Raw genomic sequence first — 25,691 nt, forward strand, 5'->3', positions numbered from 1 at the left:
CAATTAACATAATTAAAAATCGATTATGCAATCGAATAGGAGATCGGTGGATGAATGATTGCTTAGTCACATATATTGAGAAATATATATTCAAGACTATTGAGAGTGAAGAAATCATGCAACAGTTTCAAAATATGAAAAATCGTTGAGGGCAATTGAGTAAAATAAGCTAGGTGTGAAAAAATAAATTAAAGTTTATATTTTATGTTAGATTTTGTATGACAATTACACTATCATATAATTGTTTATTTATTTATTTATTAATATTGATTAATTTTTACTTTGAATCTTGTTTTTTAGTCTTGCCTTCCCTAACCTAAATTCTTGGTTCTGCCGTTGAGGACACCATTACGACATAAATATAATACAAATACAACGTCTCAAATAAATATGAATCGGGAACTATGAATAGAAGAAGTGAGTTCCATACTTCCAGGGTTTCAGTTCCATGACAGAGATACAAGAAAAAGACCATCTAGTATCTAGAACTAAAATATTCCCATCTCTTTCTTATCTTCATCGTCAACAAAAATTCAAACATATTATAGCCGTACCAGTACGTATCTGACACCACCACCATGTAATAAAAAAACACCATAATACGTACGTGCCCATTCCTCATCCATTGTATGGCTTACGTGTGGTGCATCATGCACGATCATTATCGTCATCTTGAAACCCCCACACCCATATATCTTCCACGTGTCATCTTCTTCCATTGACACCAACTCTATATGATGGACACGTGGCAAGATAGACACACTGTGTTTTTGACTGCATGACTGTGTTTATTTAGTTGATTTTACTAATAGACACACTGTTTGGTTGCCGAGAAAACGGAGAAAAGAGTAGACTACTAGGTTTGTTGAGTAAAAACACTTTTTTCCTCAGGTCACAGTCTTGTGAAGGCTCAAAGATTGTAAAAAAAATTTCCCACATTTTTCTTAGCAACCAAACTGAGAATAAAGATTTGGAATTTTTGTAATTACGTAAGCAATTGATGACTGTAGAGAATGCTTATTGAATAGGGTAATCTGATTCACAGTTGTGCAGATCTGGGCTTCGATTTGAGAAAGAGACGTGCTTTTGAAGCATTGAGCTCTGAGGTATGCATTAGATCTTGTTGAGACTGAGAAACCTACTTGATCCATTGTTCACATCTGGGCAAAGAGAAGCTGGTGCCAATGGAATCAGAAGGAGAAACTGCGGTGAGTGTCAGAGAACTTTAGCTCTTATTTGCAATCTTTGCTCTGTTTTGTTGATGAGATAACTGAGGAAATGAGATGGTCACATGTTGAAAATTCTGATTTTGTTTAGTGTCAGAGAACTTTAGCTCTTATTTGCAATCTTTGCTCTGTTTTGTTGATGAGATAACTGAGGAAATGAGATGGTCACCTGTTGAAAATTCTGATTTTGTTTTGGTTTTCAAACTATGAAAGCTCTTGCCCACCAACTTAGTAACATAGTTGCACTAGTCTCAGTTGAGTGGAAATTGTAATGATCCATTTAATAAAGAATGTAAAAGTTTCTTTAGTTTCTTCATTTCGCTATTCTACATTTGTTCACCAACCAGATGGGGCATAGGATTCGTTTAGAGACTGAAATTTGACCTCTGCCTGTGCCTTTTTAGTGTCCTTCTGATTTTTGTTAGATATAGACGTTGGGTACATTAGTTTGGCTTAGATTATTCTGTTGATTGATTCAAATTGATGTGATCAATATCTAATTGTTGATTGGAATGTGTTTTAATGTGATATCTCAGGCAAAGTCCTCAAAGACCCTGGGTGGACAAGTCTGCCAGATCTGCGGCGATAATGTTGGGAAGACTGTAGATGGTGAGCCATTCATTGCCTGCGATGTTTGTGCATTACCTGTTTGCAGACCTTGCTATGAGTACGAGAGGAAGGATGGGAATCAGTCTTGCCCTCAGTGCAAAACCCGATACAAAAGACACAAAGGTAAGTTAAATACTAAATAACTGAAAAAATTTCCACACACTAGGAAACATGGGAAAGAACATGAGTTTGAAAAAGTTGTGTTATTGTAAAAGATTATGATCCCATCCCCCCCACCCCTGCAAAGATAACTGCACCCAACTAGTTTAGGTGTGTCATCTGCTAATCTTTGAAATTGTCTGTGAACTTAGTGAAACTGCAAATACAAATGCAAAAAAATTAACTTAATTGGTATTGCTGGTGACACTATCAATATTTGAAAAGCAGTGGATATCTTCTGATCACTATATTCTGACACTATCAATATTGTTGCCATTTATCTTGTTGATTTTAGGTAGTCCTGCAATTCTCGGGGATGCTGATGCTGATGATGGTGGCAGTGACTTCAATTACAATTCGGAAGATCGAAACCAAAAGCAAAAGATTGCAGAGCGCATGTTGAGCTGGCATATGACATATGGACGGGGGGAGGATGTAGGGGCTCCCAGTTATGATAAAGAGGTTTCTCACAACCACATTCCTTTGCTCACCAATGGAACAGAGGTAATTCAGTTATGATAAAGAGTTCTTATGATATGCTGTTCTCTTCTCTCTCTCTAGGATACATTTGAAGTGTAATTAATCTTCCAGCCAATGGTAGGTTTCTGGAGAATTGTCTGCTGCATCACCTGAGCGTCTTTCTATGGCATCTCCTGGAGTTGGTGGTGGCGGGAAGCGTATCCATCCTCTCCCTTATTCATCTGATGTTAATCAATCACGTATGTCTCTATCCTTTGCATGTACTATGTATGTTTAGTTGTTGCTATCAGATATTGATTTGAGGTTCTTGATTATACTTTTTCTGCAGCTAATATTAGGGTTGTGGATCCGGTAAGGGAATTTGGTTCACCAGGATTAGGAAATGTAGCCTGGAAAGAAAGAGTTGATGGCTGGAAGATGAAGCAGGAAAAGAATGTTGTTCCAATGAGCACCGGCCAAGCCAATTCTGAAAGGGGTGCTGGTGATAACCGTGATATTGATGCCAGCACTGATGTGCTTGTGGATGACTCTTTACTGTACGTTCCCTCTTGATTGAAATACAGACTGTTGGGTGCTCTTTCAGATTTTATTGAGGCTTTATTCTTTGTAATTGTTGGTACTTTGTAGCTAGTTCAAAACTTTGTGGCTTACTTTGTTGATTACATCAGCTTTATCGCTATTGGACAACTTCTAAAATCTCAAAAGATGATAATTCCATTTACGGGAAAACCTTGGGTATTAGCAATAATTGCAAATAGATTTCTAAATGTAAACTAATTATAGCTATGGAATCGGTTTTCCCAAGTCTAATTTCTGTTATTATCACTTGTTTCTTAAGTCCAATATAGAAAAGGGCTGCAGTTAATGCTATGTATGGTTTTGTTTTGCAGGAATGATGAAGCTCGGCAGCCTCTCTCAAGAAAGGTTTCTATTCCATCTTCTAGGATAAACCCTTATAGGATGGTCATTGTTCTGCGGCTCATTATTCTCTCCATTTTTTTGCACTATCGAATAACAAATCCTGTGCCCAATGCCTATGCTCTGTGGTTAATATCTGTGATTTGTGAGATTTGGTTTGCAATGTCCTGGATATTGGATCAGTTCCCCAAGTGGCTGCCTGTAAACCGTGAAACATACCTTGACAGGCTTGCACTGAGGTGAGAATATCTTTTGCTGTATACATTCATTTATTGTACTTAGCGATTAAGCCTGCATTAATGTGTCTCAAGTAACTTTGTCATTTCAATTTGATGTTTTCATATTATATATAAAGTTTTAATTCCAAAGGAATATACATTACAGATATGACCGTGAGGGAGAACCATCACAATTAGCTGCAGTTGACATATTTGTCAGTACCGTCGATCCATTGAAGGAGCCTCCTCTTGTGACAGCTAATACTGTGCTATCTATTCTCTCAGTTGACTACCCAGTTGACAAGGTCTCTTGCTATGTATCTGATGATGGTGCTTCTATGTTGACATTTGAAGCTTTGGCTGAGACATCTGAATTTGCACGGAAATGGGTTCCTTTCTCCAAAAAATATAACATTGAGCCTCGGGCTCCAGAATGGTATTTTGCACAGAAGATTGACTACTTGAAAGATAAGGTTCAACCATCATTTGTCAAAGATCGTAGAGCTATGAAGGTAAGGGTTTACTATCCTGAATTTCTTATGTATCTTGCCAATCCATTTTCCGCACATAGATGCAATATCCTTCTAATGTTACTTTGTCTCATTATGCAGAGAGAATATGAAGAATTTAAAGTCCGTATTAACGGGCTTGTTGCAAAGGCACAGAAGATTCCTGAAGAAGGATGGATTATGCAAGATGGTACACCATGGCCTGGAAACAACACCAGAGACCATCCAGGAATGATCCAGGTAACTTCTATTTCATCTATTATTCTATATATTACTAAAAGATGAAGTGTAGCGTTTAATGTTGCCGCTCTCACATTGCGTCACATCAACTGCCACGTTATTTTTTTAATATAATTTATCCTACAATTTTAAAATGGTTTTTACAATTTCCAACCCTGTAAATCCCAACCCTATAAATACAATCCACTACTTATTTATTTACTTTCACTATCACCCTATAATAAATCCAGCCCACTATTTATTTATTTACTTCTGCTATCACCCTAAAATAAATCTGTATAATTAATTCAGCCCACCTGTTATTTATTTAGTTCCACTATCAAACCTAACCCAAAACCTTTTCAGTTCAGCTTAAAGAAAAAAGAAAAAAGAAAAAAGAAAAAAAAGGTGGAAGCCTTCAGGATTTTGTGTGAGCCTTTTCAACTTAAAGAAAGGGGGGGAAAAAAAAACGTTGAAGCCTCTAGGGTTTTGTGTGACCAAATAGAAATGTGAGGAGACAGAGTTTTTGAAGATTGTAACATGGAGGGAAGCTTAAAGGAAAAAAAAAAAAAAAAAAAAAACTCTTCTTCTCCCTATTAGTCACTGTTACACTTTCTCCAACCTTTACCCTTCCTCTTTGCCTCTTTATCTCTCCACTACTCTTTACTTCATTGTTACACTTCTTTCATTACTATCTCTTTCTTATATTTTGACTCTTCTTCTCCTTATTTTTTTTGGTATAAATTTGGTGTCATTTCTCCCATGTAATCCATATTTTTCCCACAAAATATCTATGAGTACTCTCTCTCTCTCTCTCTCTCTCTCTCTTGGTGGATTTTTGTTCTTTCTTATAAATTTTTTTATGGGTCTTTCTTATAATTCTGATTATTGATGATTTTTTTTTTCCTGAATATTTGTTTTGGTTAATACATAGTTTTTTTTTTTGAATATTTGGTTCGGGTTAATACATAATTTTTTTTTTGGAAATAGGAATTTGAGTTTCTATCGAAACACAATCTACATGACTATAGTTCTTTTTCTTTTTCTTTGTCCTTCGTGATGAAAATTTAGATCATTGAGCACCATTGCCTTTTCTCTGCATTGTTGAGCACCGCTTAGATGTTGGGGAAATGAAAGAACCAAGCTACTCCACTATAGCAGAGAGTACTTGGAAATGGAAAATTAATGAATGACACGAGAGACTGATCGAAAGAGAAGATGAAAGGCTAACCAAATAGAAGATGCTCAAAGCGCAATAATGTTTAGTCCAGTAGAATTTTATATTATTATTACTGTTTTCTTAAAAAGAAGCTGGAGAGCTATCTCTGGTCAATGAAGTCCATGTGGTACATGTTTAGTTCACATTGGTCTCTTCTCCTCAACCCACAAAAAAGAAAATTAAATTTCTCCACTTTTACAAAATAGTGATCTTTTTTATATGGGAAAATACAGTTCACACACTCTATTACATACAATTTTACACACGTCCTTGAAACGCACTGAAATCTATTTTTTAGGATATGTGTAAAATTGTGTGTAATAGACGCTTCGTTTGTTTTGAAGTAAAATATTTTTTCAAATATCAGTAAAATATTGGATTTGAAATGTTGTTTCTAAATTTATTTGTTGTCGTGTACACTTAAAAAAATGAATTTATTAGAGAGATTCTACAGAATACAAACAAAATTAATGTATATACTTGGTATAGAGTGAAAAAGAGCTTGGTAAATTCAAGGATGCATATATATATGCCTAAACAATTGGAGTTTCTAAGTTTTTTTTATTTTTTATTTTTTATTATTTTTTTTATGGCTAAGAATATGAGTTCCTTTCGAAAGTAATGTTGCTGATCATGGATTGAAAACTTTGATCATTCTTTTTCATTTCCATTTTTCCCTTTCGTGTTAATTTAATAAACGTAGTATGTCCAGACTTTATGTTTATTTTTGTTATTGAATTAATAATGTTCTATTTTAGGTATCTAACTATTTACTTTAGTTGTTTTCAGAGTTTAAGCAAAGAAAAATTTTCTACCCGTAATCATGTCAAATTGCTAGAATAGATTGGGTAGGACAATGTTAACGGAACACAAATTGCTAGAATAGATTGGGTAGGACAATGTTAACGGAACACGAAGAAATGTTTAAAATGTAAGAGTGCTTTTTTATAATAACTAGCCGCAAACTCACGCCATACGTAGGAATATTAGTAATGATCATTTTATTGTTAAAGTAAAAAATTTATAATAATAATTCATTAAAGATCATTTTGTGAATAGCCAAAAGAAAATTCTTTACAAATAAGTTTTTTTTTTTTTTTGAGAATGTCTTTACAAATAAGTTAATAAACTACCGCTACTAAAAAAATAACCAAAGATATATAACATAACGTATTAAATTATTCAAACAAAATCTTTTAAAGAAATCATTTAAACCAACCATCAAATATATGACGTACCCTAGAAACTTTATAATTAAATAGTGTAGAGTAAACATGGTTTTACAAAAACAATGAATTTAAATTAGCATACTATGAATAATAATAAAAAAGAGGAAATGAAAAGCAAACAAATCTTCATGTAAATTGTTGTGCGCTTGAATATTACTCTTATACTTGTGGACTCCATATTATGGTATGTTCATATACATCTAGATGAGTAAGAATGTAACTATTATTTGGGCTACATCATCCACTTATTTTCTACATTTTTTTTTTCCTCTTTTTGAACTTTAATTCTACCTATTCTCAAAAAAAAAAAAAAAAAAAAAAAAAAAAAAAAAAAAAAAAACCTCTTCTTCTCTCTATATTAATCACGGTTACACTTCCTCCAACCTTTCCCTTTCTTATTTGCTTCTTTATCTCCCCACTACTCTCTACTCTACCGTTACACTTCCTTCACCCCTTTTTCTTTCTTATATTTTGACTCTTATTCTCCCTATTTTATTTTGTATAAATTTGATATAATTTCTTCCGTTTAATCCATAAATTTTCCACAAAATAACTATGAGTACTCTCTCTCTCTCTCTCTCTCTCTCTCTATATATATATATATATATATAATATCTTTACTTTCTTTTGGTAGATTTTTGTTCTTTCTTATAATTCTAATTAAGGTTGATGGTTTTTTTTTTTTTTTTTTGAATATTTGTTTTGGTATTGTGCTTTTTAATTTCCCTTTAATAGTAATGGTTGATGTAAGGACACAATTCTCTGGCGGCCCAATAAGGATGTTGGGCTCGCGCATGAAAGATCCCTCACAATATGATTTGTAGAGAGTGGGCTTGAAAAGCTAGCCGTTGGTCACGGGGCGGTGCCCGGTCCTGGTTTTCGAGGAATTCGTGTAAAAAAAGGATTTGGGCTTGAACGTTTAAGCCCTACAGCATCGCATCTTATGGGATGGGCCTCCTCGGACTTGATCCGAGGACCATTAGGGTCTTATCCCGGTTACCCGACGATGGGTTTTTTCTGTAATCTCAGGTGTTGTTGAGATGTTCTCACCCAGATCGTCTCCTTTTTCGGAGGTGGGATGGGACTCCCCCCCTTCAGATTTACTTACTTTCTTCTTTTATACTAGCTTGCATTCGCTGTCCTTCGTCCACGTGTAGAGTCAATCTTTACAAAAACTGACATTTGTCCCATCAGTCCAATCCCGGAATTGTTGGGGATGGTTTGATAAGGCTAAAGAGTACGGCTCTGTCAGGGGCAGCGCATTGAATGGCAATGAGAGCAGCTTTCCCGGATATTCTTAGATTCTCTTTTAAGCTTGGCCCTATACCGGTTTTATCCTTCTTCTTTTGGTGAGGTTTTGGATCTGCCGAGGACTGAGTTGTCCTCGGCTGCACCACAAAAATGTTTGGTGCTCTGCATTGTAGAGCTTGGGCCGTAGTTCTTCTCGGCTCGGGCCTTTGGACTCCCTAAGGGCGAATGGGCCTGGTCCATGAATTATTGGGCCCCACAATATCCCCTCAAAACCCTTCTATCCGACTTCCGGGTTGGAAAGGAGGGTTTTGGCAAACCCGGGCTCTTAATATGGCTTATTTAGTTCATCCCCGCATTTATGTGAGCGGTTTTCCACCTGTCCAGGAAGTTAGCCGGTTTTCAAGGGATTCCGTTTAATCTGCTCGTGATCTACTCCTGCCGCTTGGCTGTCCCAGACGCGCCCTTAATGAATCCCCTTTACGAGGCTCATTTATGTCCGGCGGCTCATCTGATAAGGTGGGGAAATGGAACGGACGTCTCTTTTTTCTTCAGATTCTTTTGGAAACTTGAATGCATTTAATACCCTCCGTTTTGCCCTTCCTATAAGAAGGCAAGCAGGAGGCCATCACTTTCGTGCAGACTCCTTTCCTTCCTTCTGAGATCTGAAACCCGTAGCCTCCTTTAGCGTCTACTTAGCCCGTTTGTTATACACCATATCAGTATACGCTTACCATAACGAATGATGAAGGAGCCATGCCCCTCCTCAAAACACCATGTTCTGATAAAGCTTGAAATGGCTCGATCAGGGCAAGGGTGGCGCAGACTTAAGATCTGTCCCGCCTCTCTTTCAGCCAAAATCCGAAGCAGGGGCTCGTCACGTCGAATTCTCGGTGTGACTGAGTCGAGAACACCCAATATCAGCACCACCCGGCTCCTCACGAGCGTACCTAACATGGCACCAGTGTGTTAGGAGTCAGGGCTGAGGCAGGGGCGAAGCGCTTCTGCTTCTCCCTCTCTTTGCTCACTGGTGCCCTCCTCCGCCTTCCTCTTATAGTCTTCCCAGCACCGGTTCCGTCCTGGTGCTGTCCTTCTCCCTCTTTTGCTCCTCTCTTTGTCTCTTCATCTCTCCCCCTCTTCTTCTCCTCCTTCTCTTACTCATGTCCTCCATCTTCTTCATTCATCTCCTCCATCTTCTTCATTGATTTCTTCCTTACTATTTCCTTCTTCTTCGTTCTTTTTTTTTTTGAAGCGAGTTCTTCTCTTAGTATGAGCAACAATGAGGCAGAGATTGGAGAGACTTTGAAGACAAGTTTAAAAGGCGCTTGACCGTTTGCTTATCTGTACTGTGGATGTTAGTGCTGCTTCGGCAGCCCCTCTTTCGTATAGGCTTGTTGAAGCCCCTTTTTGTACATTGTAATAATTTTTCATATTAATAAAAGTTGTTTCTATTTCATTTTGCATTTTTTGTCTCTGTTTTATAAATTTGCAAGCGCCGCTCGGCACAATAATATAGCATCTAGATCAATGTCAACTAAGACCAAAATACTTGATAATAAAAAGATGTCGCCATAACTCTAATAAAAATGCTTGGCATAATAAGGCCGACCAGTGAAAAGTAATAATTACCCATGCTAGCCGAGGAGAGAACTGAAGGCTTGATGCCGTGTGAGAAATAACCATTTGAAGACATATCACCCACCAGATGAACAGCCCTCTTAGGCCAATGAATACTGGGGCGTTCTAGCACCTTCCTTACACCTTCGTTGGGCCTAACCCTTTAGGGTGTTTAAGCCGTGGATGAAGTGACCCGACCTTTTTATCAAGTAGCCCATCTTGCGAAATTCAAACCTTTTCTTATCCGAGTAGTTGGTTTCCCCGTAGGCTTGGGTCCGAGGAACGTACAACGCCTTGGTTCCGTCCAAAACTTGTAGTAATAGGAATTTTTGTACTTGGTTTCCCCATAGGCTTGAGTCCGAGGACCATACAAGGCCTTGGTTCTGTCCAAAACTTGTAATAATAGGAATTTTTGTACTTGGTTTCCCCATAGGCTTGAGTCCGAGGACCATACAAGGCCTTGGTTCTGTCCAAAACTTGTAATAATAGGAATTTTTGTACTTGGTTTCCCCATAGGCTTGAGTCCGAGGACCATACAAGGCCTTGGTTCTGTCCAAAACTTGTAATAATAGGAATTTTTGTACTTGGTTTCCCCATAGGCTTGAGTCCGAGGACCATACAAGGCCTTGGTTCTGTCCAAAACTTGTAATAATAGGAATTTTTGTACTTGGTTTCCCCATAGGCTTGAGTCCGAGGACCATACAAGGCCTTGGTTCTGTCCAAAACTTGTAATAATAGGAATTTTTGTACTTGGTTTCCCCATAGGCTTGAGTCCGAGGACCATACAAGGCCTTGGTTCTGTCCAAAACTTGTAATAATAGGAATTTTTGTACTTGGTTTCCCCATAGGCTTGAGTCCGAGGACCATACAAGGCCTTGGTTCTGTCCAAAACTTTATGCTCTTTTTACGCACTTGGTCTTTCCTCAGGTATCTCACAAGTTTCCGAGCAGGAGGTTGTCCTCGGCAGCGGTTATTCCCCGGCGTGGGCCGTAGTCCGTGGGCCTCCATGTAGAACGGGCCTGGGACGCGAATTTATTAGGCCCACAGATTTAGAGGCATTTCCGTAGTCTTTGGTCACGCGGTACTTTTTGGCGTCCCAGTGTTCGAGGTGCGCCTTCACGAGGCTCCTTTAATATTGCAGATGGCGTGGGAAATCGAGCCGGAGACATTTTGTCCGTAGCGTTCCTTGGGACGTTGCGTGCATTAAATGCCACCACTTTAGCTTTTTGAATAAATAGGAGAGAAAGCTGTCTTACCTTCGCACAAATCCTTCAGTTTCCTCTCCTAGTACATCATGTTTGAGGCGAGGGTTGGGGCAAAGGAATTCTCTCCGCCACAAAGGCGCCGTGTCTTCCTGAGACTCCAGATAGTGGGGTACGGGCAAAGGAGGCATAAATTCAAGAGAATATTCCAGTTCGAGAGAGGGGAAAGGGTGTTTCTCCCTCTTTTAGTCAAAATCCGAAGCAGGTTCTGGTCATGCCAGATTTTTGGTATGTCCGAAGAAGGAATTTCCGCCATCAGCGCCGTCTGCCTTATAGCAGGCAAATTTTTGCGGGGGCTTCCCAACTTCCGGCTCCCTGCACCTTTTCTGTAGATGGTGTTAGCCTGAGGTCAGGTTCTTTGGCTGCCTGAGTTATGGGCATGTAGAAGCGTCGAGGAATAGTTTCCTTAGACGACATCTTGGAACAGTAGCCAATCTCTCCTCTGAGCTATCTCCTCAGCATCATCTTCACTCTTTTGTACTTTTCTTTTGCTTACGCAGTTAACTCTAATATAAGCTGGTTTCAGCTTTTATTGTACACTGTACTGTTCTTTTGTCTTAATAAAAGATGCGTTTATTTCTTCATACATACTTTTTTTTTTTTGCAACAACCACTTTGGGTCTGAGTATTAAGTCTAAGCCTGCCTTTAACAATATTCTGGGCAGAAGAATACTTTAACACAAATCCTTATTAGTTTAAACTCGCAAATATTATCAAGTATAACAATGGTAATCCTCAATAGATTAAATTCATGGAACTAACCGGGATAGCTGTTGAGTGCTGCGCGATGCACGCTAGACCAATTCCCGAGAACGATAAACTCTAAACAATTCGTCCGAGATGATAGTCGAGTAGCGAAGGACTTTGTGCTTTCGGGTAATATGCTGTACCGTATCGCATCATTCCCTTTGGCACGGGGGATCCGAGGGTAGACCGGGGAACCCATGCAATTAAGGGATTGACCCAACTGTTAACGAGGAGCTCTCTTCGGATGGATCTTGAGGTTTATGTGCCATAGTACTTGGTTTCCCCATAGGCTTGAGTCCGAGGACCATGCAAGGCCTTGGTTCTGTCCAAAACTTATGATCTTTTTATGTACTTGGCTTCCCCATAGGCTTGAGTCCGAGGACCATGCAAGGCCTTGGTTCTGTCCAAAACTTATGATCTTTTATGTACTTGGTTTCCCTATAGGCTTGAGTCCGAGGACCATGCAAGGCCTTGGTTCTGTCCGAAACTTATGATCTTTTATGTACTTGGTTTCCCCATAGGCTTGAGTCCGAGGACCATGCAAGGCCTTGGTTCTGTCCAAAACTTATGATCTTTTATGTACTTGGTTTCCCCATAGGCTTGAGTCCGAAGACCATGCAAGGCCTTGGTTCTGTCCAAAACTTATGATCTTTTATGTACTTGGTTTCCCCATAGGCTTGAGTCCGTGGACCATGCAAGGCCTTGGTTCTGTCCAAAACTTATGATCTTTTATGTACTTGGTTTCCCCATAGGCTTGAGTCCGAGGACCATACAAGGCCTTGGTTCTGTCCAAAACTTATAAGATTTTCTTTTTTTTTTTACTTGATTTATTTTTTTCGACCATAAGCCCCTACACCAGGGCGGGAAAGTTGGCTCGAGGCTGGAAGCCCCTAGAGATGCCCGCACCCTTAGTACTGCGAGGTGTAGCCCCTAGCAGAAATTTTTCGTCGGAGCGACAACTATATGTCGCCGGAGACGGAGGAGATCCCAGAAATTTCTGCTTGCCAATGAGTTAATTCCACCGCCACCTGCGCCAACGCGCAAGCCTTCCCACAGACGGCGCCAATTGTAAGGACACAATTCTCTGGCGGCCCAATAAGGATGTTGGGCTCGCGTATGAAAGATCCCTCACAATATGATTTGTAGAGAGTGGGCTTGAAAAGCTAGCCGTTGGTCACGGGGCGGTGCCCGGTCCTGGTTTTCGAGGAATTCGTAGAAAAAAGGAGTTGGGCTTGAACATTTAAGCCCTAAGGCGTCGCACCCTATGGGATGGGACTCCTCGGAGTTGATCCGAGGACCATTGAGGCCTTATCCCGGTTATCCAACGACGGACTTTCTTCAATGAAGTCCGGTGTTGTTGAGAGGTTCTCCCCCATGTAGTCTTTCTTTTTTGGAGGTGGGATGGGACTCCCCTTCAGATTTACTTACTTTCTTCTTTTATACTAGCTTGCATTCGCTGTCCTTCGTCCACGTGTAGAGTCAATCTTTACAAAAACTGACATTTGTCCCATCAGTCCAATCCCGGAATTGTTGGGGATGGTTTGATAAAGCTAAAGAGTACAGCTCTGTCAGGGGCAGCGCATTGAATGGCAATGAGAGCAGCTTTCCCGGATATTCTTAGATTCTCTTTTAAGCTTGGCCCTATACCGGTTTTATCCTTCTTCTTTTGGTGAGGTTTTGGATCTGCCGAGGACTGAGTTGTCCTCGGCTGCACCACAAAAATGTTTGGTGCTCTGCATTATAGAGCTTGGGCCGTAGTTCTTCTCGGCTCGGGCCTTTGGACTCCCTAAGGGCGAATGGGCCTGGTCCATGAATTATTGGGCCCCACAGTTGAATTTTGGTTTGGGTTAATACATAATTTTTTTTGGGAATAGAAATTTGAGTTTCTATCAAAACACAATCTATATGTCTATGAATTTGAATATGCCTACCAATTGTTTGAGCAATAAATTATTATAAAGTCTAACTTTTATTCCTTTGATTTCATTTTAATTTTGGTTAAGGTAGCATTATAATTTTGTGATGAGTTTTTATTATTATGATAATCTCTTTATTCCTTAAGAAATGAAAATTTTGAATAATAAATTTGAAACTTATAAAGTTTAGTTGTATATTAGGCATATATAACACACTACAACAAAAGTTAGAAGAATAGCTCACCTTAAAAAAATATTAATAAAAAAAAATAGAATGATATATTTGTAGAGATAAAAAGATAAATAAAATAAAATAAAAACCTGTAGAAATATAAATATATATATATATATTTTTTAAATAGATAATATTTGAATTAATTGTTACTCTTGATATATTGTAGCCCATTACATAATATTTATATATTCCCACTCATCGCATGGGTCTGCGGCTAGTATTACTAAAAGCTAAAACGTAGTATTTAATATTGTTACGCTTACATTGAGTCACGTCAGCGTCCATGTCATTCCCATCCTATTTCTTAAATTTATCCTACAATTTCAAAATAGTTTTTTTTTTTAATTTTAAAATACTAATAAAATTAAAATTATTTCCAACCTATCTCCACCATAAAGCCCACTTCTTTTAAATTTAATTCCATCAGCCCACTTTCCACCTTCTAACGACATAATCCTCATGCCTCTTTTGTTTCTCACATGTTCCTTCCCCTTCCTCGCTTTCTAACGGCAACCTCTCTATTTTCTTTACTCCTTTACTCATAGTATATAAATACTGACAGAAGCTGTATGCTTTAGTTCAGATATCTCTAAATCCCAGTCTTTTTTTCTGCTCTATTCTTTTTGCTTGATTGCTTGATTTTTTTTATTCCCTTCTTAAATTTTGTTATTGCCTACTGCCTCTTGAGTGTTGTGATGTGACTCAAATTAGTTCATGTAGTCTGTGCAAAATAAGGCAATATTGTTGCAGCTGAAACAATTTTCTATGTGTTTATTACAATGCCAAATATTGCAACAGATCTCCTCTGTGTATGAATTTGATCTCAATGTCGATTGGAATTTATTTTTTGTTGGCTGTGTTATAGGATGTAGCAATTCTTATATTTCAATTTGGAAGGAAGTTTTTTAATTTGAAGTTTTCTTGATGTTAAATACCATCTTAGATCTATGAATGCTTTAGTTTTGTTAAAAAAAAAGAAGGTTACTTGGTGATAAGTTAATTAAGAGCTGTAGTTCTCGGGTGGTATAATAGAACCTGCTGCAATTGAATCAGTAAGCCAATCAACTTTCAGTATTAAGGTATTCACTGCACACCCATACAAGAATTTGGTAGTTTTTAGCTGAGACATAGAAAGAGAATACCCATTAGAAAAAGAAACGCCACATCCGCCAAAAAGTTATGAAACCTTGTACTATGAAAGATAATAAAACAAAATATTTTTAAATAGAACAAAAGTCAGATATTAAGATTGTATGGCATACAGTCATAGGCCCATTATTGTTAGACCCAGGGCTATACGGTGTGCTATTGCAGATGGGTACTGAGTGCCCCGCAGGTAGTCCGAGGACTGCTTGGGGTCTTGACATTGTTGTTATTCGGATGTGTTCTAGGGTACCTCGGTAGTGCCTTTAGGGATATCGTTGCCGAGCACCGTTCAGCGTCTAGCACTAGTTACAACATTCACTTCCCTGTTCCCAAAGTGGGCCCACTTCAGTCAGGAATAATCAAAGTGGGACCTACCTGCACGAGGTTGCTGGAAAGCAATCATGATTAGCCCACTAAGGGGAGACTATAAATAGAGGAAAGGAAGGAGGGAAAGGGGTTAGACACCGGGGAGAGAAAGTGACAATAGACAGAGAAGGAGAAGAAGAAACAAAAAGAAAAGTGCTCAACAGTGAGGTTTGTACTTCTGGTGGACCTATGTCATCCTATCAAGGAACTTCCCATAGTAGGATATTCAGAAACCCATTACTATTAGTAAATTGTGAGCAGTTTCTTAAGCCTAGCAAAGTAGAAACTAAATGAGATGAGAGGAGCTAATTGCTGAACAGTCAAAACTTATTGTATACCCTGATGAATATAAAAGTAATCACTGATAAAGGAAGATATGTTAGCCTATATATAAAGAACAATTAATTGATCAACAACATCAAACATATTTCAGTTCTTTAATCGCCTCGGCCAAATCCACCCCCTCCCTAGCGCCCCCCCACCCCCCCAAACCAAAAATAAAAAGAAAAAAAAGAGAGAGAACCTCGATCACAAAGATGTCCGTGTATCTGCAATAGGCAGTAACATTTAATTAACAGTAACCCTTAAGACCATCAAAAGACTTCCTATATTTTGTGATCATAACTTAAACTACCTTTCACTTTAACCCACATGAAAAGGACAACACTATTTTGTTGCAATCCAATGCCCATGTTTGTGTTCACTGTTATATCACATATCCGTTCATTGAAGGTCACTATGTTGAATACATCATAGCCATGTTAAAGTATTGACTTCATGTTTGAGTCATGTGACAAACATCTAGCATTTACCATGTCATACACTTATTTTATTCTTGAAAGCAAAAGTTCTTGATAATGATCTTACAGTATTACACTGCATTGAATTCTAATATATTACATAAAAATAATTATTATATAATCAGGCATAGATAGCAAAAATAAAATTCTGACAATATAAAAATGTTGATGTCTAACTACATGATTATTATATAATCATTATTAGATATTAATTAGGTCTCAATCATATATTTTTATTAATTAGACACAGATAGCAAAAATAGCAACATGTCACAATACATATATCTTAATAAATTGTATCAAAAATCTGATCTTAATGTTGATTGGAGTTTATTTTTTGTTGGCTGTGTTATGGGATGTAGCAATTCTTATATTTCAGTTTGGGAAGTTTTTTAGTTTAAAGTTTTCTTGATGTTAAATACCATCTTGGATCTATGAATGATTTAGTTTTGTTTTTTTAAAAAAAGTTACTTGCTGATAAGTTAATTAAGAGTTGCAGTGTGTAGAAGGATTCACATTTCTAAGATATTTCTAAAGGCATTTTTTTTTAACTATTTTCTTTGTCTTTGCCCATTAAACAATAAGCTAGATCAAGAGTTTCACTTAACAAGTAAAAAAAAAAAAAAAAAAAAAAGAAGGATCAAGAGCTACATATTGAGAAATTGATTCTTTCTATCTTTGATCTTAAAAACAAAAGAATCAGATTCAATGCTAGTTGCATTAACAAATTCTATTATTTTATATGGATTGTAAATAATATAAAATGTCTTTTTTAATGAATGTTTTATGAATTATTATTTATATTAGTTAAAAATATTGTTGATTGATGATTGTGAAAGGGGCTTTTTACAATCTAAAAGCGACCTACCTTTGCAAGTAGAAAATTTGAATGGAAAAACATTTGTTTTTCAAATATAATTAAATGAATATAATCTCAAGTTTAGATGGGAATTCTACATATTTAAGAAAGTTTTTGACTCTGTTATAGAAACTGACAAAAAAATTTAGCTTGAGAAGTGCATTTTTTTTAATATAGCAAAATTACAAATTTGATATCTAATTTCTGCATGTCATAATACATTTCTCAACGTGTTTTATTGCCAAGCTTATATTAGTGGTACTTCAAATGAATGTAAGAACAACAAAGGAAGAAGATACAAAAAGTACTTTAAAGTTGTCTTTCAATTTATTGGAAATTGATATTTTAGCATTTATTGGATATTTGAGGATGTAAAGGATTGAAATACTAATTTTTATTTTAATTTAAGTTTGATTTATATTTTCATTTTTGTAATTTAATGCTTTATATCAAGGATAGGAATCCTAATGTGAAATTAAAGATGAAGAAACAAAGAGTTGTTTAAATCTTCGTACACAATAGCTTTCCTGTACTTTGCACGGGCTAGCGACTAATCTATATATTACTAAAAGCTGAAACGTGGCATTTATTGCTGCTAAACTCCTGTTGCGCCACCTCATCGCCACGTCATTTGCCAAATAATTATTATTTATTCCTTTTTTTTTTACAAAAAAAAATATAAATAGATTATTGACTTTACATATTCATCTTTGTCGGTTTTAACATCTATATATATTTCTTTTTTATTTCCAATTTTCTTATAATTTTTTTTACATTAACTTATTTTTTCAAATATTTACACTTTCTTCAACTTTTCTTCTTCCCTCACCTTTTCATCTCCCCACTACCCTCTACTTTAATATTGCTATTCATCTTTCCTTTCATCTTCCTTTATTTGTTTCTTCTTATCCCTTCCCTCCTACTATAAATTTGTCACTCTTTTGCATTTTTTGTATAGTTTTCTCTCACAAAAAGGTTTTCTATCTCTCTCTCTCTCTCTCTCTCTCTCTCTCTCTCTCTCTCTCTCTCAATGTTTTGGTGGATTTTTATTTTTTATTGCATCTCCGCTTTAGTTTGATAAATTTTTGTGTTTTTAAGCATTCTAATTTAGGTTGATACGATTTAGTTTTGTATTTTATGTTATTATTATTATTATTATTATTTTTCTCTTTGATTGTTAAATTTTATCCAATTACATAATAAAAATTAAAGATAGTAGATAAAAATAAAATAGTATTCCATTACATAGCATAATTTGGATAATTTAGTGTTTATTGTTATATCTTTTAATTTTTCTTATTTGTTTCTTCTCTTCTATTTTACTCAATATTGAAATTCAACCACATCCTCTTTATCATTAAATTATTTATATTTTCTCTCTCTTTTTGTTTTATAAAATAAAAACTGTAATATTTTACTTAAATTCAAATAAAAGAAAATTGTGCTCATCAAATTGTGCTACTTTTTTTTTTAACATTTACACTTTCTCCAACCTTTCTCCTTCTCTTTACCTTTTCATCTCTCCAAACATTCTACCTTGATATCACTCTTCCTCTTTCCTTTTATCTTCCTTTATTTATTTTTTTCTTTTTATTATCATCCTCTTAGTACAAATTTGTTATTCACTCTTCCATTCTTTACATAATTTTCTCTCACAAAAAAGTGGTTATTTTCCACTCTTTCTCCCTCAATTTTTTGGTGGATTTTTATTTTTAATTTTCTTGCATCTCTATTTTAGCTTGATAAAGTTTTGTATTCTTTAGAACTCTATTTTGGTTGATGGGATTTAGTTTTGTGTTTTAAGTTTTTATTTTATTTTTTTATGACTTTGATTGTTAAATATTATCATATTGCATTATAAATAATTAAAAATAGTATATAAGAATGTACTATTATTATATTACATAGAATTATTTGGATAAGTTAGTGTTTATTTTTATGTATTTTATTTTTATTTTTTTTCGCATATAATTTTATTTAACATTTAAATTCAGCCACATCCCCCATATATATCATTAAATTATTTATATTTTCACTCATTTTTTTAAAAAAATTTAAAAAAAAATATTTTGCCTAAGTTAAATAAATAAAATTGTCCACATTAAGTGGAGTAATGCTAGGGAAACACTTATTCTCACACCCAATGCATCAAAGGAAGGAAAAAAAAATAAAGTTAGAAACACTAAATTAAAAAAAAAAAAACTAATAATTCTTATTTAATGTTATAGAATCATCATCAAAATTTGGAAAATGATAGGTTGCCAATGGAGAGAGAGAGAGAGAGAGAGAGAGAGAGATGGTATAGAAAAAAACCAATACAAAGTAATAAAGAGTAGATAAACAAAAAAAACCAAACGTCAATTAGTAATTGTTGATTGGAAAACAAAGAGGTTGTAAGAAGAAGTAAAAAATAAAATAGAGATTACCGTGTGGAAAACATTAAAAACTTTACAGTGTAGTAAAATAAACCATTAAATTCACTTAAAAAATTAAATCAACAATCAACAATTAAATACAATCATAGTACTAAATTTAAATTTAAAACTAATCAAACTCTAACTATGGAAACCATATTAATCATAACTAAAAAAGAGATATTCTCTGATAGTAGTAGAAATTACATAAGAAATAAAGTTAGAAAATTTAAAAATCCATTTTTTGACATTTCATTTAACCTTATTTATTATATATATATATATAATTTTCATACACTATTACTTTCGAAAATCTAATAAATAATGCTACATTTTATTTATCGTCTTTGTTATGCAAATCATCAGTTAGTAAATATATGATAATGGTAAGAAGCGCTACAAATGAGATCACTAAAAAAAATATAAAATTAATTAGTCACTATCATTATGGAGTAATAGTCTATAATTTTACGCACCCAAAAAAATGAAATATATAAAGTTTTCTTAAAGGTATGTGTAAAGATTCACTATATTTATGTGTGTATGAAGGTAAAAAAAGGTATATTTAAAGTTTTTATTAACTTAAAAACTAATGGTTAATAACTAAAATTATAGTATTAATAAAATATTTAATGAGACTATCCTAAAAAAATTATTACGCGCAATGTGCGGGTATGCGACTAGTATTGTTTTAAAGCTAAACATTGCAAGTTACTTGCTAATATGTAAATTTTGGCCCCAAGGGGAGTGGGGAGGGGAGGTTCAAACAAGTGACCTTTGTTTCATGAGGCGTGGTTCCTGGCTGATTGTACTACCCCTTGTGGTTAAAACTGTCAACCTACTGCTTGTTGGAATTCAGTTATGGTTTGAATGTGTTTCTTATTTGATGCAACTTTTCCTTGAAGTTCATAGAACAAACTACTTAGATTTTTTCCTTGAAGTACCGATCTCTTCCCCACACCCATCTTTTTTCCAATTACGGTGTAAAGTGGAGTCAAGTGTATCTTCTATCTTGCAGGAGTATCATTTACTTAGTAAGATTTTGTCTATTTCATTATGTGCAGGTTTTCTTGGGCCAAAGTGGAGGGCTTGATGCTGAGGGTAATGAGCTTCCACGTTTAGTTTATGTTTCTCGTGAAAAGCGTCCAGGTTTTCAACATCACAAGAAGGCTGGTGCTATGAATGCACTTGTGAGTAGTTAAAAATATGAATTCCGGAGTTTTTGCATTCTCTTTATGCCTACATTTATCTTACCTCTAGTGTTCAATACTCACTTTCAGGTTCGAGTATCAGCAGTGCTTACCAATGGACCTTTCTTGTTGAATCTTGATTGTGATCACTACATAAACAACAGCAAGGCCTTGAGAGAAGCTATGTGTTTCCTAATGGATCCCAACCTTGGAAAACATGTTTGTTACGTTCAGTTTCCACAGAGGTTTGATGGTATTGATAGGAATGATCGATATGCCAACCGAAATACTGTCTTCTTTGATGTAAGTCTTACATCCTCCAATTTAAGCGATGGATTCTTTTGTGTCCATCTGATGTTATTGAATGGTTTTAATTGTGTTCACTTGTGTGATGTGTTTGATGTCCTTGTGATTGGACAAAACATTTGATATTTGTTTAAAATTATTTGCTATCTTTTTCCTAAATATCTTTTTGATAATATACTTATCATCTTAAATTTCAGATCAACTTGAGAGGTCTGGATGGCATTCAAGGCCCTGTTTATGTGGGTACTGGATGCGTCTTCAATAGAACAGCTTTATATGGTTATGAGCCACCTCTCAAACCTAAGCATAAGAAAGCTGGATTTTTATCTTCGCTTTGTGGTGGGTCAAGAAAGAAGGGTTCAAAATCTAGTAAAAAGGGTTCAGACAAGAAGAAATCTAGCAAGAATGTAGACCCCGCTGTGCCTATTTTCAGTCTAGAGGATATAGAAGAGGGTGTGGAAGGTAAATTGCTTGAATATTATTTCTTTATTGTTTTGGGTATTTTTTTTTTTTTAAATAAATTATAAACCAATCAAGATCCTTCCATGTCATCTTGAATTTGTTGACAATGTAATAAATTCCTCATTTACTTGTTTAAAAGGAGAGAATGATTGCTTCTTATTGAGTGGTAAACCTTAATACATAAACAAGATCTAAAATCAACTTTGTCATTCATGAAACTATATTTGTACAATATCCACGGCATCTTATAACTCTCGTAATTCTTTTAGATATGATTCTAACATTTTCTTACTCTTTTTAAATTCAGGTGCTGGATTTGACGATGAAAAGTCACTACTCATGTCCCAAATGAGCCTGGAGAAAAGGTTTGGTCAGTCTGCTGTTTTTGTTGCGTCTACACTTATGGAGAATGGTGGTGTTCCACAATCTGCAAAACCAGAAACTCTTCTTAAAGAGGCTATTCATGTCATCAGCTGTGATTATGAGGACAAATCAGAATGGGGAACTGAGGTATGATGTCTTCTTATTTATTTCTTTAACTTTGTTATTAGTCTTTTGATTTACCAAGATGTACTTTAAGCAGAATATGCCTCTGGCTTTAGAGATTTGCAACATTTTTGTATGTGTCTGAAAGGAATAGGAACAATACCTACTTTTGTAAAATACTGTTATACATACTTTTAATATCGTGATATGATTAGATGCCTAGAAAAAGGAGAAAAATAAACCAGACCTTTAGTTTTTGTAGTATAGGCAACTACAAGTTATTGGCAATTAAAATTTGGTATGCAGTTTCTTCCCTAAACTTTGAGTAAGGTACAAGGTTACTTATTTAAAGATTGGTGCACACCACACAATGAATTTGTCCACATCTATAAGAACTCCTTGTTGCTTGCCACATCATATCAGCTAATAAGAAACATCCACCACCAAGGCACTCCCAACCAGGACCAGGTTTTTCTTTTTAAATGAAATTTGAAAGCTGATAGAAGTTTGTTACACTAAAACTTTTTCTTTCCTCCTTCAATCCTCTCTCTTACCTACCTTGAAATTTCTCAGCATTTCTGCACTGGTATTGGTTTCCTCTAGTAACCATCTATTAATTGACAAACAAGACATCGTGGCTTATAGAGTGCATTTCTATGTGTGCAGTCTTCCCATTTCTGCACATGGTGGATCGGGTTTTGGATAATTTTTGTAAATTTCTGTTTTATTTCATTTTCTCTAATCAATATTTGTGTCTTGAACTGCAGATTGGATGGATTTATGGCTCTGTTACTGAAGATATTCTGACAGGATTTAAGATGCATGCTCGTGGTTGGCGATCAATATACTGCATGCCCAAGCGCCCAGCCTTTAAAGGGTCTGCTCCTATTAATCTGTCAGATCGTTTGAACCAAGTGCTTCGATGGGCTTTAGGTTCTGTGGAAATTCTTCTCAGTAGACATTGCCCTATCTGGTACGGTTATAATGGCAGGCTTAAATGGCTTGAGAGGTTCGCATATATCAACACCACCATCTATCCAATCACTGCCCTTCCTCTTCTTATGTATTGTACTTTGCCGGCTGTCTGTCTACTTACAAACAAGTTCATTATTCCACAGGTTTGTTATATAACCAAACTCATTTTCTGTACAATAATGGTGTCCTTGTCATTATTATCTCAACGGAGCTCTTTTTTTTTTTTTAATAATCTTTTCTCAAGCATCACCCTCTGCAATCCCTGCGTCTTACAAGAGCTTTCAGTGTTTTGTTATTTGGGGAGTTGTTTGTGATTTTGCTTCAAAATATGAAATGGTGAACAGATAAAAATTCACCATAATGAATTAACATTTCATAAATACCCTGGCATGGCATCCATTAATTAAGAATAGTACGATTTACAGGAATTACAGTATATATTGGAAAGGAACGCATGCTTCTTGCTAGTTTTTGTTTTCAAAATAAAAGGGTTTGGAGGGGAATGAGCAAGGCAAAGTCGGTAAAAACACCATTGACACCTCTCTTGTTGTGAAAAAGAGATAAAAGATGGAAATATAAAAACTGTGCTGTATTTTCTTGTGCTTGGGGGAAACTTTCTCCATGAGAGAAGAAGAAAAAAAAATTACTTGTTCCTGTTTGTGTATACTATGAATATTGTCTCAAAATGCTGGTCTTTAGTATCTGCTAAATTTTTTTGCTTGGCTTATTCCACTTGCAGATCAGTAACATTGCAAGTATATGGTTTATATCACTCTTTCTTTCCATCTTTGCTACCGGTATCCTAGAGATGAGGTGGAGTGGTGTTGGAATTGACGAGTGGTGGAGAAATGAGCAGTTTTGGGTCATTGGTGGTGTTTCAGCCCATCTCTTTGCCGTTTTCCAAGGTTTGCTTAAAGTACTTGCTGGTATTGACACCAACTTCACAGTTACATCCAAGGCATCAGATGAAGATGGAGACTTCGCTGAATTGTACTTGTTCAAGTGGACAACCCTTCTCATCCCACCAACAACTCTCCTTATCATAAACTTGGTTGGAGTCGTTGCAGGGATTTCCTATGCCATCAACAGCGGTTACCAATCATGGGGTCCTCTCTTTGGGAAGCTCTTCTTTGCCTTTTGGGTGATTGTCCATCTGTATCCCTTCCTTAAAGGTTTGATGGGTCGCCAGAACCGGACACCCACCATTGTTGTCGTCTGGTCAATTCTCCTTGCTTCAATTTTCTCATTGTTATGGGTGCGAGTAGATCCATTTACCACTAGAGTTACGGGTCCAGATGTTACGCAGTGTGGAATCAACTGCTAGAGGGAAAATAACACAACTTGAAGACTGAAAATTCTTTTTTTAAGTTATTGTCCTTGCCAAGTTTCAGAGGTAAGGAGATATGTAAGTGTCTCATATTTTGGCTTTATGTCTTTGAGCTTGTTTGTCTATGTGAAGTTTACATTATGTGTAGATGATAGGTCGCAAAGAAAATTATTTTGTTGTTACAGCAGTGATTTTTATGTATTATTTTGGTATATTCTAAAAAAATTGGACAATGCTTTTGAAACCGATTAATTATTCATTATATATTCCACAAGTTTATATGCAACCCATTACCCACAGTATCTTTTTGTTTGATACTTGAGAGAGTATTTTCAAAGCCTTGATATGTGCAGTGTTATTTATTGGCCAAAACAAAGTGGTTCCCAGCTCCTTATATTATGCACAATCTTTCCAACACCAAGCAAAAGGTGAATTGGCAAACTCTAATGAGAATACTTTTATGGAAAGGTTATTACTCATTGGCAAGTTCCAAGTTCCAACTTACCTCTGTAAAATGAAAAACTTTATCCTGTACTTGTGGGGTACGTCCTCTTGTGAGGAAGAGGTAACATACATTGACAAGTTCCAAGTTCCAACTTGCCTCTATAAAACGAAAAATTTTATCCTGTACTTGTAGGGTCCGTTCTCTTGTGAGGGAGAGGTAACATACAATGGAAACAGAATATAACTTCTCCTGTAAAACATAATATTATTGCATGGTTAAAATAATGAGTTAACAATGGACAAGAAGTTTGAATAAAATCTATACCCAGATTGCTTGCTTGAAGGCACATATATGTTTGAGCCAATATGCAGCATGCTACATTTACCTTTGGGTCATTCCACGCAATTTAGGATTGGGTGAGTTATTACAATTAGGACTCTTTATAATTGTTAATATGATTAATATTTACCGAATGAACACTCGATTTGGAATTCAGTACATGTTTGTGCATAACTTTCCTTATTCAAGGTCCAATTACTGTTTATTAGTTCCCTTTCATGAGTCCTGGTGTTCGAAGTACCCAAACCATATGGCCTTAAAATCCAGGAACTATATTTTTTAAAAATTAAAATTTATTTGAGCTAAAAAGGGGTCCAAAGGACCAAACTTCGTGGACATTTCAAAAGAAAAAACCCCTCCTATATTACATAATCCTATTCAAACACTGTTATCATCAACGAGTTGTTTTTTTTTTTTTTTTTTTTTTTTTTTTTTTTTTTTTTGGGGATGAAAATTAAGTTATGAAAAATTTTAAGACCACATAAAATAGTATGGGCGTGGCTTCTGTCTAGTACCTCCAGTACATTGGATCAGCTGCGATCATGACACGTGTCCAAAAATGGATACGTGTCATGCTCGTAGCAGGTCTAGTGTCATAGTACATTGGACAGAAGTCATACACCATAATTGATCACGTAATAGGTGAAGAAAAAATTGTAGGTTTATGTGAAAGTGATAAACAACCAGTTACAATTTAACACGTAAGATAATTGTGGCAAAAATTATGGTAGTTTATGTGCAGTAGAATTACTTTTTTTTTTTTTT

At 35.8% G+C, this 25,691-nt stretch overlaps 1 protein-coding gene across 1 annotated transcript; it reads left to right on the forward strand.

The window, feature by feature from the left end:
- Positions 1 to 1,068: 1,068 nt before the first annotated feature.
- On the forward strand, positions 1,069 to 24,232 carry LOC115985648 (cellulose synthase A catalytic subunit 3 [UDP-forming]-like). The gene is made up of 14 exons (XM_031108569.1): positions 1,069 to 1,208; positions 1,763 to 1,958; positions 2,290 to 2,498; positions 2,596 to 2,713; positions 2,803 to 3,010; positions 3,365 to 3,631; positions 3,777 to 4,122; positions 4,222 to 4,359; positions 20,461 to 20,586; positions 20,677 to 20,889; positions 21,090 to 21,354; positions 21,662 to 21,864; positions 22,608 to 22,958; positions 23,555 to 24,232. The coding sequence occupies exons 1-14, from the start codon at positions 1,185 to 1,187 to the stop codon at positions 24,137 to 24,139; spliced, it is 3,249 nt and encodes a 1,082-aa protein (XP_030964429.1). The 5' UTR covers positions 1,069 to 1,184; the 3' UTR covers positions 24,140 to 24,232.
- Positions 24,233 to 25,691: the final 1,459 nt, after the last annotated feature.

Source organism: Quercus lobata, chromosome 4, assembly GCF_001633185.2.
Source record: "Quercus lobata isolate SW786 chromosome 4, ValleyOak3.0 Primary Assembly, whole genome shotgun sequence".
NCBI classification, from domain to species: Eukaryota; Viridiplantae; Streptophyta; class Magnoliopsida; order Fagales; family Fagaceae; genus Quercus; species Quercus lobata.

Excerpts from the sequence above, each read along its gene's own strand:
- LOC115985648 (XM_031108569.1), top strand. The coding sequence starts at position 1,185 with ATGGAATCAGAAGGAGAAACTGCG. Across the intron at positions 1,209-1,762 it reads AATCAGAAGGAGAAACTGCG|GCAAAGTCCTCAAAGACCCT; the intron begins GTGAGTGTCAGA and ends GTGATATCTCAG. Across the intron at positions 1,959-2,289 it reads CCGATACAAAAGACACAAAG|GTAGTCCTGCAATTCTCGGG; the intron begins GTAAGTTAAATA and ends TGTTGATTTTAG.